This window comes from Boleophthalmus pectinirostris, unplaced genomic scaffold (genome assembly GCF_026225935.1).
Source record: "Boleophthalmus pectinirostris isolate CB_2022bp ecotype Guang Dong unplaced genomic scaffold, ASM2622593v1 HiC_scaffold_10, whole genome shotgun sequence".
Taxonomy (NCBI): domain Eukaryota; kingdom Metazoa; phylum Chordata; class Actinopteri; order Gobiiformes; family Gobiidae; genus Boleophthalmus; species Boleophthalmus pectinirostris.
Genome location: NW_026570971.1, coordinates 10,993,742 through 11,012,370, shown reverse-complemented (window position 1 = coordinate 11,012,370; position 18,629 = coordinate 10,993,742). Strand labels below are relative to the sequence as shown.

The 18,629-nt window shown below is 39.6% G+C and overlaps 1 protein-coding gene across 2 annotated transcripts in view; it reads left to right on the top strand.

The window, feature by feature from the left end:
• Nucleotides 1-18,370, top strand: part of zgc:110158 (uncharacterized protein LOC553590 homolog) — a 72,581-nt gene extending 54,211 nt beyond the window's left edge. The window contains exons 5-18 of one of the 2 annotated variants that reach the window (XM_020928885.2): nucleotides 2,440-2,529; nucleotides 9,213-9,296; nucleotides 13,600-13,659; nucleotides 13,737-13,803; nucleotides 14,128-14,192; nucleotides 14,296-14,357; nucleotides 14,446-14,497; nucleotides 14,590-14,625; nucleotides 14,709-14,763; nucleotides 14,890-14,960; nucleotides 15,120-15,198; nucleotides 15,274-15,302; nucleotides 15,393-15,494; nucleotides 16,960-18,370. In XM_020928885.2, coding sequence (XP_020784544.1) covers nucleotides 2,440-2,529; nucleotides 9,213-9,296; nucleotides 13,600-13,659; nucleotides 13,737-13,803; nucleotides 14,128-14,192; nucleotides 14,296-14,357; nucleotides 14,446-14,497; nucleotides 14,590-14,625; nucleotides 14,709-14,763; nucleotides 14,890-14,960; nucleotides 15,120-15,198; nucleotides 15,274-15,302; nucleotides 15,393-15,494; nucleotides 16,960-16,989 — 882 coding nt within the window. In that variant the 3' untranslated portion in view covers nucleotides 16,990-18,370. The remainder of the gene's footprint in view (nucleotides 1-2,439; nucleotides 2,530-9,212; nucleotides 9,297-13,599; nucleotides 13,660-13,736; nucleotides 13,804-14,127; nucleotides 14,193-14,295; nucleotides 14,358-14,445; nucleotides 14,498-14,589; nucleotides 14,626-14,708; nucleotides 14,764-14,889; nucleotides 14,961-15,119; nucleotides 15,199-15,273; nucleotides 15,303-15,392; nucleotides 15,495-16,959) is intronic. The other variant, XM_020928888.2, reaches the window with a different exon arrangement.
• Nucleotides 18,371-18,629: the final 259 nt, after the last annotated feature.

The following is an 18,629-nucleotide window of genomic DNA, read 5'->3' as shown; positions in this document are numbered from 1 at the left end:
TTTGTAGTTTTGGAGATGAGCCCAGCTGCCCCCATTTCTTCTATTACTTAAAAACTCTGCCCCTTTATAAAATTATGGAAATACGAAATGGCCGTCGTAATCCATTAAACATTGATAGATAAATGTTAGGTTAAAGCCCTTCTCCTGGTTACAGCTCGGCTCTTGTGTTAAAGAGACCGGACTACGCAGCTCATGTTTGCACTTCCTGTGTGTGCTTTTGTGTGTGCTTTGGGTGTGCGCGCAGTTGGCTGTGTGTGTGTGTGCGTGTGTGCGTGTGTGTGTCTGTGTCTGTTTGTTCTGCTGCCTTATATAAGCTTATGTCTACTCTGAACATGCTGCCGATTACGTGTTGACAAGGATACATTTATATTTAACCAGAGGCTCATTTGCGCGGTCATATGAACCCATTAAAATAGTCTGAGAAAAATGTTCGATATGTCTTTTTGAGTTTAAAGGAGCTGTGTAGTCTGTGCTCTTACAGTTTCGAAGCTGTTATATTACACAAAATTGACTCTTGTGAGCTTTAAACCATGTTCAAAAACATTCAAAACAGACCTGGAGTTGTTTTGTTTCATTCACACATGGTGAGTAATCGCTCTAAATCTCCCAAACTCTTAATCTGTTCCACCTTGTGATGTCATGAAGTGGTCTTTTTGAAGTTAAAAGCTGTATTTTACATTTACTTGAGTAGAGATTGGCAATTCCAGGGCTGAAATGATCCAAATGATTCTAGTGAAGATGTATGGAGTTCCTGTATTACCACATGACATCACAAGGTGGAACAGAGTGTTTTCCAGTTTGAGAGAAAAACTCGGCCTAAATATGCAGGTTTTGTGTCTTTAAACGTATATGAATAAAACAAAACACAACTCTAGGTCGGTTTTTGATCAGAAAACAGCGTAATATGGATCGTTTTAAAAAAGAAAATGCCTTTAAAATTATTAGTAATAAATAGTAAAAGATGGAAAAAAGGAAATGATGGTGAAAATAATATTGGTTAAGTATAGTGACTAAAAATGTTTATTTTTAGTCACATTTTTAGGGGATAAAAGAGACAGACAACAAAAGAAGTTTAAATTATAAGTTGGCCAAAATATCAATACAAGGGGGCTTAGCAGTGTGGTTATGCTGCACTACCACATTACTTTTGTTTTATTTAATTAAAGTTGTGATGGTGTGTGTGTGTTTGGGGGATGGAGGAGGTGTGTTGCTCTATGTTTTTGTGTTTTGTTTTTATGTTGATAATTGTTTTTTGTAATGTTATGTTCTATCTTACCTTCACTACAATCACAACTGAACCTGTGTCTCCAGAGTCTTAACGTGCAGATAGAAACACATCCAAGTTTGTCCCATTCTCAGTTTATGAACAGGCCTCATGCGAAAGCTCAGAACCTCCAGAATTCCCTCCCTGAGCTGCAGAGGCTGCACTAGCACTGGTTCATAACCTGACTGGCTGGGGTTTAGATATTGACCTTGGTTTAAACTAGGGCAGGGCTATGTTTTCAGTTTCAATATCGGATATCGACACTGATTGGTTGATGCTTGTATCATCAAATTTTGATATTGTATTCAAGGGATGGGTATCATTAAGAAGTTGCCGATACGATACATATCTCGATACAGTGAGATTTAGATTCTATACGATATATTTCAAATCGATTCGATACAGTTCAGTAAAAAATAAAGGCTAAATTGTGGCTGTGATACTAAAAGTCTTTGTTTAACCACTTCTTGTGCAAAGTTAATATGAAACACACACATTTTAATCATCAAAACTGTGAAAATGTCAAATGAAGTTTCCTTCCTGTAAACAAGCAACAAAACTGTAGCGCTGTAACAAAATCATTTAGTAAAACATACCAAAAATACTCTTGGTGATGTATCGATACAGCAGCCCACGATTTTGATTCAGTAATATCACATTAAACAATCCAGTATATGAATATTTTGATATTTTTGCACACTCCTATTCTATACTGATATTCTATACTGATATTTATTACATTTCCCCATTCTCTTTGTGCCCTTTTTGAACACACTAACGAGCACAAATTGAAATAGAAGCACTTTATATGTCTAGCTATGAATTTTAAAAGCCAAATCGTATCTGGAAATATCGATTATCGGCCACAGTAGCAAGCCAAATATCAGAAAAAAATCCATATCGAGCCATTTCTACTTTAAACCAACTGGATTTCATATCAGCATCGAAACAGGCAACTGAAATGTGATACTCGTGTGAGGCTCATTCTGCTTTCTAATTGCGTAATCGTCTCGAACCAAAACACCAGATTATAACATAAACAACTGTAACTGTAATCGAAAGGTGAATTACAAAAAATTATATATATTCTTACGTTTCTAAGCTTTAATTTGGGCACTAACAAACTTTCTATAGTCTAAAGCTCATATGTGTGTGTGTGTGTTTGTGTGTTGCAGAGCGCAGCAGCGGCCCCCAGCCCCGTCATGGGAAACATGCCTCCCAACGACGCCATGCCCGGTGGTCCCATGCCCCCAGGCTTCTTCCAGGTACGTAGACCCCCCCACCCCTTCCTCCTCTTCCATCACCCAGTCCGCTGTCACCTCTGTCCCATCACTTTACCTGTACGCATCCATCTGACATGAGTCCTACAGTGGCCGTGTTCACATCGACGGTTTATAAAAGCTGTGGTTACTTAACACTACATTCTTTAAGTGTTTTTGACTGTTTCTTCGTGAATTTGTTCAAGAAAGCTTTTGATAATCGTAAGACGGTGCAGGTGCCGGCGGAACGAAGAGTGAAGCAGTTTAAATCAGGCTAAAACGGAAGCTGCTTTCGTTTTTCAGGGCTATTTTAGGAAGCGTGAAAGCTGGACTCATCCAGTTGACCGTAGTGGAGGTTAGTGGGCTTTAAAAACACAGTGGAGCACTTCTGAATCACATTATGTCACACTAAATGCAGAGGATTGCCTAAACATGTGTGGATGAAACAAAACGACTCCAGATATGGGTCCAAAAGTTAATCACTATTTTGATTTTATTACGATTTGTGTTTTCTTAGTGTCTTTTATAGAGTCTTGGAGGTAACTAAAGCTATAGGTTGTTTGTGGAAGTTCACTCTTCACTGTGATTGGTTGAATCCACCTGTCAGTCACTCAGGGCATGATGGACTGACCAATAGGAGAAGAGGAGAGGGTGTTGGAAAGAGTTTTTGACCGTAGAGAACAAAAAGTTTTGCCAGCGTCACCATCAAAACACACATGGACATACTCAGGGCTGGGTATCATTCAGAAATTGGCGATACGATACATACCTCGATACAGTGAGCTTTCGATTCGATACGATTCAGTACGGTATATTTCAAATTGATTTGATACAGTTCAATAAAAAATCAAGGCTGTGATACTAAAAGTCTTTGTTAAGCCACTTCTTGTGCAAATTTAATATGAAACACACACATTTTAATCATCAAAACAGTGAATGTTTCAAAATAATGTAGTAAAATATACCAAAAAAATACTCTTGGAGATATATCGATACAGCAGCCCACATATCGATACTGTATCATCACATTAAGCAATACGATATATCGGTATTTCAATATTTTTGCACACTCCTAGTCACACTGATAGACGCACTTTGACCTATTGTAGCAAAAATACCATGTTTATTACTGAAGAATGTACAGAAATGGTTAATTAGGCTAATTTAAGACCATTTAAGATATCCCTACCCACATTTTTCATAGTTACTACTAAAGTGCCCATATTACGCTATTTTCTGCTCGCTGTTATTATGTTGTTTTCTCATCAAAAACACACCTGGAGTTGTGTTCCGTTTCATTCACACATGTTTGACACAGAAACTCTGCTTATTTAGACTGAATTTTCCACTCAAACTGAGACGGCAAACACTCTGTACCACCTTGTGATGTCATGTGGCAATACAGGAAGTGCTCCAATGCGTTTTTAAACTCCGTACACCTTCACTAGAATCATTTGGATCATCATCGTAAGGTGGAGCGGAGCATTTTGAGCTTTGGAGATGTAGACAGGCGACTCATAAATTGTTACTCAAACATGTCTGAATCAAACAAAACAAAGCTTTGGATAGTTTTTTTTGAGGAAACGATATTCTACCATGGGTAAATCCTCACAAGAATCCATTTTGTGTATTTATTTTTGTGAGTTTTAAGATGTTCCTAGTTGCATTTTCATAGTTTAAAGGCCACTAGAACCGTACTAAACCCTTTGACCTCCCATTGGGCGTTGTGCACCAATGTAGAGCAGCTTCTCGGTATTTTGGCAGCTTTGTTTACGTTCTCCTGCAGCCTCCATCCATCTCCTGCGCTCTGTGGTCCGTTTGAACCATCTCGCACCATCTCTCACCTTCTCCGCGCCTCCAGCTCAGAACTTCTTTTAGCCTCCACATGTCCACGAAGAGCCGTTCTGTGACATTAGCTAAGAAACCCGGTGATGGTTCTTCTTGTGCGCTGATGGGCGAGGAGGAGGGCCGGGGGGGTTGCATTGCGCAGTCGGGGGAGCGCGGAGGAGGAAGAGGAGGAGGAGGAGGAGGGCTGGGGGCTCGCTTGCTCACCACTGACAGTATGTTTTCAGAGTATGAGGGACAGAGGGGTGGAGGAGAGAGAGAGGGAGAGAGGGAGAGAGGGGGAGAGGAGGGATGCATGGCTGTGCTATTTATAACCAGCGCGGGGGGAGTGCGAGCAGGCGACAGTTTGTGTTTTTCTGCATGTTTTTCTGACTTAGACTAAAACGACTCCAAGAAAGAAGGATGGAGGTTTTAAAGGAGCTGTATGGAAGATTTAGATTTAAAATTTCATAAACGTGGCGTGTGTCTCCTGATACGAGGTAGACACGTTCAAATCGGATCAGAACATTGGACATGATCGCACATTCTTTTGTTATAATTTGGTGGTTTGGTTCCCAAGATAATTGTCGAATCAGAAAGCAGAATGAGCCGCACATGAGTCTCTCATTTGGGTTGCCAGTTTCAATACTGAAATCCAGCTGGCTTAAACCTAAAATGCCTCTTTCTGATCTGAATAGTCACTGCTTAAACCCCAGCACCTGCAGCCAGTCATGAGTCAGTGCTAGTGCAGCCTTTGCAGCTCAGGGATTGAATTCTAGAGGTTCTGAGCTTTCACTTGAGACCTGTTTATAAACTGAGAATGAGACAAACTTGTATGTGTATGTGTCCTCTATCTGGCAACACAGGTTCTGTTGTGAGGCTGCATACAGTTCCTTTAACCACTGCTTTTCTATTTATCAAATTAGAACAATGCTACTTCTTTTATATCTTTTGTTGTCATCATGTACTCTTCCTGTATACAATATACATTTAATTAATCTACGTATTTTCGATAGCCCCCTTGAGATGCATCGTCTCTTTTTCAAGGGGACTGTTTAATTTATTAAAAAAAAAACAATCAATACTTTGAATCTGTGGTTTTCATATTGCGGAGTGTAACGTTGTACTCTCAGATCGGTGGGCACAGAGCTTATCCAGATTGATTACAGAGATTGTTTTGTTAAAATTAGACTTTTCACCGTACAGTCACCAAGACATATTAGTTTTGAATTGTTAATTACTATGGCAACAGCAACTGTAGACAGTATAGTATGTTGTAATGTCATTTTACTTAAATTCAGAAATTGTGTTTACCTACAAATGTTACTTTCATTTTCCCCTTTTTAAAATTGTGTCTGAACTGTCTCGTCATAAAGTAGTCTTCACACAGTTTCTTATGATATTTGTATTATTTATTAATTACAAATGAACGTACTTGCAGATCTATCCAAACATGACACATGTTGAACCGAAAATTTTAAACTTTAGTGCCCAAATCTCTCTTCATTCTTCCAGTAGCATTAGCTGGCAACATGGAGTTAATACGAGCAGAAAAGTGGGATCCGACAAAAGGCAGAACGTGCTAATGACTTATTTATTAGCGGTGGTTAGCCTCTGGTTTCAGGGGACAGGGACGAGTGCGTGTGCTTGATGTGGATGCCCTCCCAGCACCAGGCTTCGCTCACATACTTTATCATCATTTCAATCATTTGGAAGCAGACACAAGCCTCACTTTACTGCCATGTTTTTGGTCCCAGCGCCAGTCTGCCCCTCTACCTGCTGGTGCTAATGACAACACCGCCTCCCAGTGGTCCGAACAGACACTGCAGCTCCATATGCCGTTCTAGTCCCTGATCTCCTGCTCTCTTTTTTTTTACTCAACTGGAATTGTTTTAAAGTGCATGTGACAGGTTAGACGGTTAATTTAGTAAACATGACATGACATGATTATATTTAAAGCCCCAGTATGTCACTTTTTAGCAAAAAATATCATGTTATTTTCTTTTAATTTTGGTTGCTTTTATAGGCTTTAGTCACGTTTACGTCATAAACCAGGAAGACGTTTGGAAACATGCGATTACAACTTCCCAAGCACAGTTTTCTTCAACTACGTGTCATTGTAGAGTTCCGTTATGTTCGGAATTACCTCGGAATTCCACAATTACAACCATACCTCAGTTTTCATTATTTCTGAAATGACACACAACTCCGAGCGCATTGGGTACATGCGATTAGAAGAGATGAAGCGCCAAATTCAAGATGATTCCAAACAGCACATATGTATTCAGTCTTCATTTTACCACTGATTATTTACTTCAGTGAGTTTGACCACAGTCGGTTTTAATCATAGACTGTATATATATATGAGTGGACATAGTTAACGCTCTAGCCTCTGTGTGCCAAATAGGAAATGCTCCAGGAGGCTCTTCCGGTTTCTTCTCACGCTGGCTCCAGTTGTCTTGCATTAGGATCTTGTCGTGCCACTCTCTATAACTGCTGCTGTGAGCCTCGTCATTTTGGAATTAAAATGTTCCTATTAACCCGCTCTACATGATCCTGAATTTTTTAATTTTTTTTTTTTTTGCTATATTGTCCATCAAAAAAATCCTATTCGTAACATAGAACCTGGCTCCAGATTCGCTCCTGTAACCGTGAGCATCGTGAGCTTCATTTGAGCGACGCTGAACGCTGTGGGTGACGTCACACTCGCTTAGTCCACTTCTTTTATACAGTCTGTGATTTTAATAGATCCAAGTAGTAGTGGTAGTGGTAGTAGTAGTAGTAGTAGTGGTAGTGATAGTAGTAGTAGCAGCAGCAGTGGCAGTGGTTCTAGTGGTAATAGTAGTTGTAGTGGTAGTGGTAGTGGTAGTGGTAGTGGTAGTAGTAGTAGTAGTGGTTCTAGTGGTAGTAGTAGTTGTAGTGGTAGTGGTAATGGTGGTAGTAGTAGTTCTAGTGGTAGTAGTAGTGGTAGTGGTAGTGGTAATGGTGGTAGTAGTAGTTCTAGTGGTAGTAGTAGTGGTAATGTTAGTGGTAATGGTGGTAGTAGTAGTTCTAGTGGCAGTGGTAGTAGTTCTAGTAGTAGTAGTGGTAGTAGTGGCAGTGGTAGTGGTTCTAGTAGTGGTGGTAGTAGTGGTAGTAGTACCACTGACAGTGGTAGTGGTTCTAGTGGTAGTGGTAGTAGTAGTTCTAGTTCTAGTAGTAGTAGTAGTAGTAGTAGTAGTAGTAGTAGTAGTAGTAGTAGTAGTAGTAGTAGTAGTAGTAGTAGTAGTAGTAGTAGTAGTAGTAGTAGTAGTAGTAGTAGTAGTAGTAGTAGTAGTAGTAGTAGTAGTAGTAGTAGTAGTAGTAGTAGTAGTATCAGTAGTAGTAGTAGTAGTAGTAGTAGTATCAGTAGTAGTAGTAGTAGTAGTAGTCAGTAGTAGTAGTAGTAGTAGTAGTAGTAGTCAGTAGTAGTAGTAGTAGTAGTAGTAGTAGTAGTAGTAGTAGTAGTAGTAGTAGTAGTAGTAGTAGTAGTAGTAGTAGTAGTAGTAGTAGTAGTAGTCAGTAGTAGTAGTAGTAGTAGTAGTAGTAGTAGTAGTAGTAGTAGTAGTAGTAGTAGTAGTAGTAGTAGTAGTAGTAGTAGTAGTAGTAGTAGTAGTAGTAGTAGTCAGTAGTAGTAGTAGTCAGTAGTAGTAGTAGTAGTAGTAGTAGTAGTAGTAGTAGTAGTAGTAGTAGTAGTATCAGTAGTATATTCGGTCATTTTGCAGCACAACAAAACAAAACATTGACTACAATCCCATAGATCATGACCAAAAGGGTTTAGGCTGAAGTAAAAAGTACTTATACTGCCTAACCCTATTAAACAATGACAGAATTCCAAGAAAAAAAACAGCATATGAACATGAAATGGGTTAAGCGAACCCATTGTTGTTGTAACTATACCGGAAGTTGTAATCATGCCTTTCCAAATGTCTTCCTGGTTTGTGACGTAAGCGTGACAAGAGCCTATTGCACTGAAAAGCAGAAAAATTTGTTGTTGTTGTTTTTTTTAGTGTGAGCAGGCTTGCATCTCCACAAACCTGACTCCTATGTGGCCTGCTCCTGCTTGTTTCAATGGCCATGTTGTTCCAGTATGTTTTATGGCATACTGTGGAATATTATTCCGATCTATTTCCATGGACAATGTTGCGAAGTATGATTTTTAACATTCAATTTCCATGGACTCATGCTGTTGTCTTTCCACTCTCAGAAATATTATCGCTTTAAGATTGCCTATTTTTTTAGTTCTTTTAATCTATTTTTTTTTATTTAGTTTTTTGTGAAGTTTATAATTAGATTTCTTGGTGGACAGTAGATATGACACAGGTAGAGTTAATTCTGTAAAATTTACCTAGCAACCCGACTTATACTTACAAAAAATTGTCAAAACGTGCTTAAATTACGCAATAGTCATGATTAGACTAATACAATTAAATGACAGCACCTTTATTTTCGATGGAATTTTCCGTGTTGATGATGTGGGTAGAGGGATTCTGTTTTGAACTCGGTGCTACTTCCTGTATTTTTGTACCTCTGAACTTTTTTCCACAGACTGCCATTTATCTGATGTAAAACTACGATAGATATTAACCACAGGTACTTTCCCACCAGACCAAGTCATAACTAGAACAACATGAAAACCCGTCATGTGCACTTTAATTTCTTTGACCAAATTGTCCATTCTTGCATCCCATTTTTCTCCTTCTAAAAAACCTCCCCGAAAACCTCCATCATTGTAAAAAAAAAAGAAAAAAAAAGAAAACAAAAAACGTTAAATTTTCCCTGTGAAAAGTGCAGCGTCGTGCCCGTCTGGCCCCTCTCCTCTCTGATATGGCTCTTCTTTCTTAAAGGGACCACCCGGCTCTCAGCAGTCACCCCACGCACAGCCCCCCCCTCACAACCCCAGCAACCCCATGATGGGACCCCACGGCCAGGTAAGCAGCACACAAACTCTACCTCCAAGTCCACTGCCGAAAAACGACCGTCTACAGGGGCTTAAATGACTTGGCATTTGAAGTATTTGTTCTTAGTTTTAGTCAGTTTGAACTTATCTCTTGTGTCTATAGAGGTTTTAACCTATCGTATGTTTAGATCTTTTGACTATTTGCATACAAACTGTTTTGATTTCAATAGAAAAATACTGATTCATGGTTAAAATAAGAATAATTGTTGATAAAGATGGAAAAATGTTACCTCATGGACTTATAGATAAAAGAAAATCTGTTGAAAGTCAAACAGAAAAATATTGAAATTAGTCAAACCTATACATAATATAACTAAAACATCTCCATCTCAAATTAAAGGGGCTGTACCTTTTTTTTTTTTTACGTAAAAAAGTAGCTATATTGCATAAGCAGTTTTTGAGGTTAAAATGAGACCACTTTGTACTCTATGCATCGAATTATATAAAGAAGTAGTAAATATATAAGTATTTTTATCATCTGGAAACCAAGAAATAAGGTCGCGGCTTTGTTAGCTTGTTAGTTACTGCTAGCATTACCGCCAAAACTCATCTCTGGAAGTTCTGAAACTCGTATATAAACTGATTAGGTGAATAATTATTATATTTTTTACTCTTTCTTATTATATTATGATGAGTGAGCACTGTATCCAAATAATTTACCTTGTGGATCAGTAAAGTTTGTTGAAGTCAAAATTACAATGCTAAAAATAAGTTAGCGTCACAGTTAGCATGCTAGTTGTTGTTAGCATTACCTTCAAAACTCAAGTTTGGAAGTGCGAATAAAGCGATTAGGTTAATAATTACTTATTTACTATATTTTTTACTGTTTGTTATTACATTATATTATGAAGATTGAGTTACTGTGTCCAAATAATTTCCTTTGTGGAGCAATAAAATTTGACTAAATCTAATTACAGTGCTAAAAATAAGTTGGCATCACTGTTAGCACGCTAGTTGTTGTTAGCATTACCATCAAAATTCAACTCGTGAAACGTGTGTATAAACTAATTAGGTGAATAATTATTTCTTAATTATATATTTTTTACTTTTTGTTATTATATTATATTGTGAAGAGTGAGCACTGTGTCCAAATAATTTCCCTTGTGGATCGGTAAAGTTTGTCTGAATCTACATTACAACGCTAAACATAAGTTAGTGTCACTGTTAGCATGCTAGTTGTTGCTAGCATTACCATCAAAACTCAACTTTGTGAAAACTCAACCTTATTAAACGCACGTATAAACTGATTAAGCGAATAATTATTTATTTATTATGTTTTTTACTCTTGGTTATTATATTATATTGTGAAGAGGATCAATAAAGTTTGTCAAAGTCTAAATTACGACGCTAAAAATAAGTTAGCGTCACTTTTAGCATGCTAGTTGTTGTTAGCGTTGCCGTGATGGCTAAACTCGCACAACCGAAACGCATATATGTATAAAATCAAATTACTGTGAATAATTATGATTCTAGGAATAAGTTAGATGTACTTTTGTGTAAGTGCTGTTAGCATGCTAGTTGTTGTTAGCATGGAAATTGTGAAACACGTGTATAAATTAATAATGGTTAATAATTATGATGTGAATTATGAAGAAGATGAGAAATAACTTTAGATGACGGCAAACAATTCAGATTTTTTTCTTGTTTTTGAGAAAGTAAAAATCAGGTACAGCGCCTTTAATTAAAACAACTCTCAATTCAAGTCATTTTAACTCCTGTAGATAGTAATTTTTTACAGTGTACCCCCCTCCCTCCCTCTCCCCCCCCATCGCTATCAATCTTACCCCCCCCTTTGCCTCCACTCACCCCCACACACCCCCCGGGGCCCCCTCCACAGCCGTAGTCCCCACAGACGCCGCGCGAACCCGTCCTCCAGTCCGCGGCGAGGGCCTTGCATCCCGCGGCAGGACCCGGTCTCTCCTGGATGATGAATAATTGATCGGGCGCCCCTCCCCCCCCGAGCGGTTTGCGGGGGTTACACTCATGCACACAGCCCCGCCGCTCTCCGGTTCTACGTTCCAGCTGCTGCTAAATAAAACAAGTGACCAAAGAAAATGTCGCCCAAATGAAAGATTGCGATTTCTACTGGAGGATGTGGAAAAGAAAGTGGGACATTATTGGGTTAAAATTATATATGGGAGATTCAAATGTAACTTTAGATTTATTATGAAGAATGCAAATTAGTCTATAAAAAATGCACAAACTTGGCCGATCATGTTCTGGCATAAAAAGAAAAATAAGGGATGCTCCAATGGCCAAAGTTCACCTGCACAACAAAAAAATGCAGATTGTCTCTTTAAATAAAACTAATCTAGTTTATAAACCTAGTTGCTGGATGATTTAGTTAAATTATTCCATGTATCATTTGTTCATTAGTTTTTCAAAATAAAACCAACAATAAGAAAACAAAAACAAAAAACAATTTTCTTCATAACCAAAATGAAAAAACGGGTAATGATTTGTTTTTTCAGTTTTTCAGATAACGGCCTTTTCCCATTTTCGTGACTTAAACTGCAATGCCGGATTTTTGCGCCACATACGGACTGAACCAGGTCTAAACTAGGTCTAAACCAGGACTAAAACAGGACTAAAACAGGTCTAAACCAGGACTAAACCTGGACTAAACCAGGACTGGGTGTCGGGACAGGCCTGGAGGTGCAGCCCTCGTAGACTGTCGGGTGACCGGGACTGAGACCGGGACTGAGACCAGTTTAGTCCTGGTTTAGTCCTGGTTTGTCTTGGTTTAATCTTGGTTTAGTCTTGGTTTAGTCTTGGTTTAGTCCTGGTTTGGTTTTGCAATCAGTCCTGTTATGAGTCCGAATGCGGCACAAAAATCCGGCATCACAGTTTAAGTCACGGAAAGAGGAAATGGCCGTTGTCTGTTTTTTCCATTATTCATTTAAGCACAAAACCGAAAATTGTAAAAACAGGTCGGATCGGATCATTTTTAAATTTTTGTGTTGGAGATAAATAATGAAGAAAATAGTTAGTAGTTTTTTCATTTTATTTTGTAAAATGAATGAACGAATGATACACAAATTTAAATTGTAGGAGAAATTTGCTTGGGATTTTACTTTTTTTTTTACAAATATGGCAAGAAATATTTGTGAAAACCTGATAAGACAACATATTTGTCTAAAAGATTTCTCAGTGCTACTCAGCAATTTCCAAGTTTACTCTTATTACAAAACATTACAGATTGTCTCTTTACTTTGGGAATCTCGTTTATTGAGCCAATTGCAGGACGATTTAGTGAAATTATAGGAGAGATTTCTTGACATTTTAGACGAATATGACAAGAAATATTTGCAAAAGTATTAACTTGTCAACAATCTATTCATGGGCTGCAAATAAAAAAGGAAAAATAACATTCTGGAAACATTTTAGATATTTTATTATGGAATGTTCAATATTGAAATCGTGGGCTGCAAATAATAATGTGAAATGTTTTAATATACATTTTATTATGACATATTGGTCTAAAAACCGTCAACAACCAATTTAAGGGCTGCAGATAATCTAGGGAAACATCACGAATTCCGGAAAATGTTGATATATATTTGTTTTTATTATGGAACTTCTTAATCTAACCAATCAGACTTTTCTAAAACTCAATCAAAAGCACCATACATTTCTACATTGGTTCCGTGTGGGATCAGTTTTTCTCCCACTTCCACTCTCTTACCACCTCCTGTCAACACGCCGCTCTATAGTTTTGGGTTACTCTCCCCTCTCCCCAAACACATGTCCCGTATTCAGACCTTTCCAAAACAAGCCCGGCTGCGTTTCACCACTTGTCCACAACAGTAGCTTAAGATGTCACCGCGGCGGGTAAAGCTAGCCCTCTTTCGCCCATTAACTGTGGTCCGGCACGACTCCACCACTTTTGCGGTTTCCAGTTTCGGTTTTGAGTGCGAGCGAGCGTACTCCAGTTTTTGTGTAAAGGTTTGGAGGTGTCTTTAACTCCGGCAGGCAGACCGCAGGGCCGAATCGGCTTACACCGCAGTTAGCCGCCGTCCACATCAAGCGCACACACACTCTTTTGTTTGTAGCGTGCTGAAAAGGGCTCTGCTCCGGTAGTTCTTTTGGTTTGGCACGGCACGGATAGTTTTCATCTCCATCCTCAGCCTCGCCGTGTTCATCCATGTGTCCTCGGTGCTGCCTGCGTCTGAGTGCTCTGGACTTATGAATAATGAACATGCAGTTTTCTCTTCTCTTCCTCCTGTTTGCTCGTCTCAATCTTCTGTCTCTCTCTCTCTCTGTTCATCTTTCAGCCGTTCATGTCGCCGCGGTATCCGGGCGGACCACGCCCCTCACTCCGAATGCCAAATCAGGTATTAGTTTGACTCTTCTGAGTGTTTTGAGGCTTTTCACTCACATTTGTAGAGTAACTGTGTGTCTGTGCTCACAGCCTCCTGGGGGAATCCCTGGATCTCAGCCTCTGCTGCCAAACAGTTTGGACCCAACACGACCACAAGGTAATGGGCATATGTAAGGTGGCCTTGTGCTCAATGTGTGAGGATCAGTTACTGTCAGACATTCTGTGATACTGGATACAGCAGTAAAACTCACTCCAGACACCACAGCAGCGGGTCAATGTGAAAAGCCCAAACTACACACAGCCCATGCAGAGAGGTGCTCCATGGAGATTAATACAGATTAGAGCTTTGGACGCCACAGGGTTAGGACTAATGGAATTAGGATCCAGCTTTGTCTGCTCAGATCTAAGTCCTGAGTTTATTAAACCTGGGTCAGGCTTAAGCCTGGTGCTAATGCGAACGCTCTGCGCTCTGTTTCTACAGGACATCCCAACATGGGAGGCCCCATGAGGATGAACCCTCCCCGGGGAATGGCTATGGGCCCACAGGTACACGTCCCACTGTGCACATGATCAGTGACTGAACTGACTCACACATATACACTCCCATTCATAATTACACGGTGAATAATTAGAAATGTCCTGTTTTTAGAACTATGGAGGCATGAGGCCTCCTCCAAACTCCATGGGGGGTCCGATGCCTGGCATGAACATGTAAGTACAAATATTCCATTGTTGTCCTTGTTGTGTTTGGACTGGTACTCACTGCTTTTGCTTATTTCTTTTTCCTTTATTACTTCAGGGGCCCCGGAGGCAGAGGGCCGTGGCCTGGTCCAGGACCTAATGCTAACTCTGTAAGTCGCACTGCATTTGTGTGTGTGCCTGTCACAGTAAGTGCCTCACGTGTGGGTGGTGTTTAAACTCTTCCTCTCCTTTGCTCTTACAGATAGCATACTCGTCCTCATCTCCAGGGAACTATGTGGTGAGTGTGAGCCTCTGCAGATCCTCACAATGTTCCTCTAAACCCACTGTATGTTCTCATGGCTCTGTGTGTCTTCTCTTCAGGGTCCTCCAGGGGGCGGCGGTCCACCAGGCACTCCCATCATGCCCAGCCCAGGTGGTGCGTCACCTCTTATTTCCCCTCTAGATTAATCAGTACAAACTTAAAGATCCTTCTGTTTCCCTTTAACTCCTATGGTCTACATGTCAGTATCTCCTAACTGAAGTTTCTGTTCTTCCATTTCAGACTCTACAAACTCCAGTGAAAACATCTACACAATGATGAACCCCATTGGTCCTGGAGGCAACAGACCGAATGTAAGCCTTGATTGGATTACTTGTGTTGCATGTTTTTGTTGAGGAAATAAAAATACACAAACTCTCCTACAAGAATTCATGATGTGTTCCAAGTGCCATTAAAAAGACTTTACCATAGAAATAAGACTTGTTTTCCCATTTTTAACTTTTTCTCTCCAGTTCCCGATGGGGCCAGGACCTGACGGGCCAATGGGGGCTATGGGGTCCATGGAGCCGCATCATATGAACGGATCACTAGGTATCCTCTAGAATAAACATTATCATTACGGCATTACTCGTAGACATGCTAAACTCGCTCACTTGATCTCCACAGGGTCTGGGGACATGGATGGGTTGCCAAAGGTAAGTCAAGTCCAACTCCCAAACGTGGAAGCATTGAATAGCGTGTGAAGCGCTCTCATTAACTCCCCTCTCTTCTGTCTCTCTCTCCAGAGTTCTCCCAACAACATGGGGGGCATGAACAACCCTCCGGGGACGCCGCGGGACGACGGCGAGATGGGCGGGAACTTCTTGAACCCATTCCAAAGTGAAAGTGTAAGTGGGGCCAATCACATCTCGAAGAACCAAACAGCAGTCGCTATGTCCTAAGCACAAGCAGATGAAAAAGAGATTAAAAGTATTATTTTTTGACGTGCTTACTGCCTTATGCGCACGTCACTGGATAGCAGAGGTGGGTAGAGTAACCAAAGATTTTACTCAAGCAAGAGTAGCGTCACTTCAAAATAATAATACTCAAGAAAAAGTACAAAGTTGTAGCCCAAGAGTAAAAAACGATTTGGGAAAATGACTCAAGAGTAACTGTAAGACTGTCTGATTTTATTGTTTGAAATTGATTTAAGTTTGAGGACAAAATTTTAAATAATCCCAAAGATCTCGTATGTTCAAAGGATAGACACAAAAATGAGACAAACTAAATCACATCTGAAGGAGCGGTGCAAGAAACACAAACGTTCAAACTTCAAATCGTTTCGTATTATCAACATTAAGCTTTTAGACTTTCTTGCAGCATGAAGAGTCACCAAAACTTTTACTCAAATAAGAGCACTGTTACACCATCAAATCTATTCTAATGGTGTGATGTCCTTAAAAAGTTACTTAAGTAAATGTAACTTGAGTACTACCCACCTCTGATAATTATAATTCTCCAAACTTTAGAGCGTCACTGTATCTTCATCTGCATTTCCACATATTGGCAATACTGAACATCATTTCTAGCTGTAATTTATTCAGTGTTATAGTGATGAATACGCATGATACATCTATTTATAAATTATGTAAATTATATTGTGTAGAGCGAATCAAAATACATGGAACACATGCTGCTATAAAAAATACATTATGCTTTTTCCTTGTATCATTCCAATTGAGAAAATACACAAAACTACCAGTCAAAAGTTTGGACACATCTCATTCAGTTCACTCAGTATCTTTGTTTACAGCTTTCTACCTTTTTATACGTATGTAAATATATGATGCAAGAGTTTTGTAGTTATGCTACAAAGGAAAAAAAGTCAAAATAACAGAATATTTTTTTATATATCTTGTATTCAAATCCTCAAAGTTGCCATCCTTTCTTCTCGACCTTCTCTCAATGAGCTCCTGAAGTGGTTTTTACTTCACAGCTGTGCAAAAGGTGGCTAGTTTATTTATTTTTCTAATCTGAAAGAGTTATTTTGAGTAGATTTTTTTTAAAAATTTACTACATTCATATCCATTTGTAGCTTTTATATCTTCCACGAGAATCTACAATAATCACGGAAATAAAGACGAAACGTAAACGAAAGTGTGTCCAAACTTTTGACTGGTAGTGTATGTATATAAAAAATTTTAATCTCAAATCTAGAATTTATTTAGTTGAGTAATTTTATAGATAAGTCACTGTATAGAACCATAAATCCATTGCTTATGAGCGGTCTTGCAGCGCCCTCTGGTGTCTAAAGCGTGCCAGTGCCACATCACTTACATTTCTCCCCTCTCCCTCCCCCTCCTGTCTTCACAGTATTCACCCAACATGACGATGAGTGTGTGATTTAATTTTCCCCTACTTTTTGTATTTTTTCTTTTTGTTCTTTTTTTGTTTTTCTTTCAATTTTTGTACCTTGGCACCTGTTTTTTTTCTCCACCCGGAATCGGACCACCGCAACCTGTCCTCTCCTCTTCTTCACCCACACACGCGTCGCTCGCCGGGGATCCGACCCTCGCGCCGTCCGCCCGTCCACCGCCCCACCCCCCCCTTCTCCCCTCCTCACTCGGGACCTCTATGGCCTAGCAGAAGCCGCCCTCGTCCGGAACAGCCCCCCAGCATGAAAGGACTCTCAAAATGGCCGCCGGCTCGGATGAAAAGCGAACCCAGGGCGGCATGAGGAATACACTGCCGAACTCTAGCTCTGGGTTGGCTGATCTGCTACTGGGGCAGTGAGGGGAGAGGGGAGGAAGAGGAGACTCGGATAAAGCAGCCCTCTGGAATTCCAAAACACTTAAAGATTTGATTCCCGGCGGATTCGGGTCGGACGGAAAGAGCGCAACGTTATCGTCTTTCTATGTACATTTTAGCAGAGGTGTTGTGATAATCCGTGATTTTTTTTTTTTTTTTTTTTTTTCATTTTGTGTATGTAATGTATCATTGCTATTTTTATTATTGTTATTAATGATATTGGTATGATCATTTTAAAAGTTAGGTTCTAATCTGTTATAATTTTTCTAAAGGCACATCACTCACAAGAAGACCGCAGTGTGCTGGCATGGTCAGTCGTACTTTTTTGGTGAAATATTTCGGAATTTGACATTTGTGAATTCAAAATCTAAAATTAGGAGCGCTTTGATTTTCTGACTGGATAGTGAAATTACAACCGGTTTTGTAAAGACAAGCTAGTCCCTTACTACCATATTTTTCGGATTATAAGTCACTCCGGAGTATTAGTCGCACCAGCCAAAAAATGCGTATATTTATAAAATCAGAGACCTGAGGCAAGTTCTAGTAATAACAATACAACAGAGAGCAACAGGCTGTTAACGTCACATATGAACAGTTCTTCAGATAAACTATAACATAAACAACAGAACAGAACAAGTTTACCAAACTCTCCATCTCACTCCAAATCACTAAATCCACTGAATTCTTCATCCTCGGTGTCACTTCTCAGCAACTCCATGACCTCTGAAGGTAAACAGAGCACCACTTCCTCTTCTGTGTAGCTGTCGTCAGACTCAGCATCAGTTCCAGTTAGAATTATTTACTTTCTGAAGTTTGTCGCTCACTCCAAACTTTCTTTCTGTTCCTCGATTATCGTTTTCGGCTGCATATTTCGCTACTTGTAATCTGCAAAATATGATTTTATTTTTGGGGCGTTTGTGTTTAGTTTTATCAATTGTCTTTATAAGTTTGTTTAAATTTAAAATTTTCAGTGGTCGATTTTTCGGTCGAGGGTTGTTTGATTGACTGACATGACACAGACAGGACAGAGGCTCTTTCTGCAGGAGACATGCGCAGTAGAGTGAAGTGACAGTGGTACAGGAGGAACAGGAGCAGCAGATACTGACACACAAGACTAGAGCGCCCTCTTGCTGCTGTCGATGTAAACATTTAAATATATAAGTCGCACCAGAGTGTAAGTCACAGGAAACACCCAAACCATGAAAAAAGTGCAACTTATAGTCCAAAAAATGCTA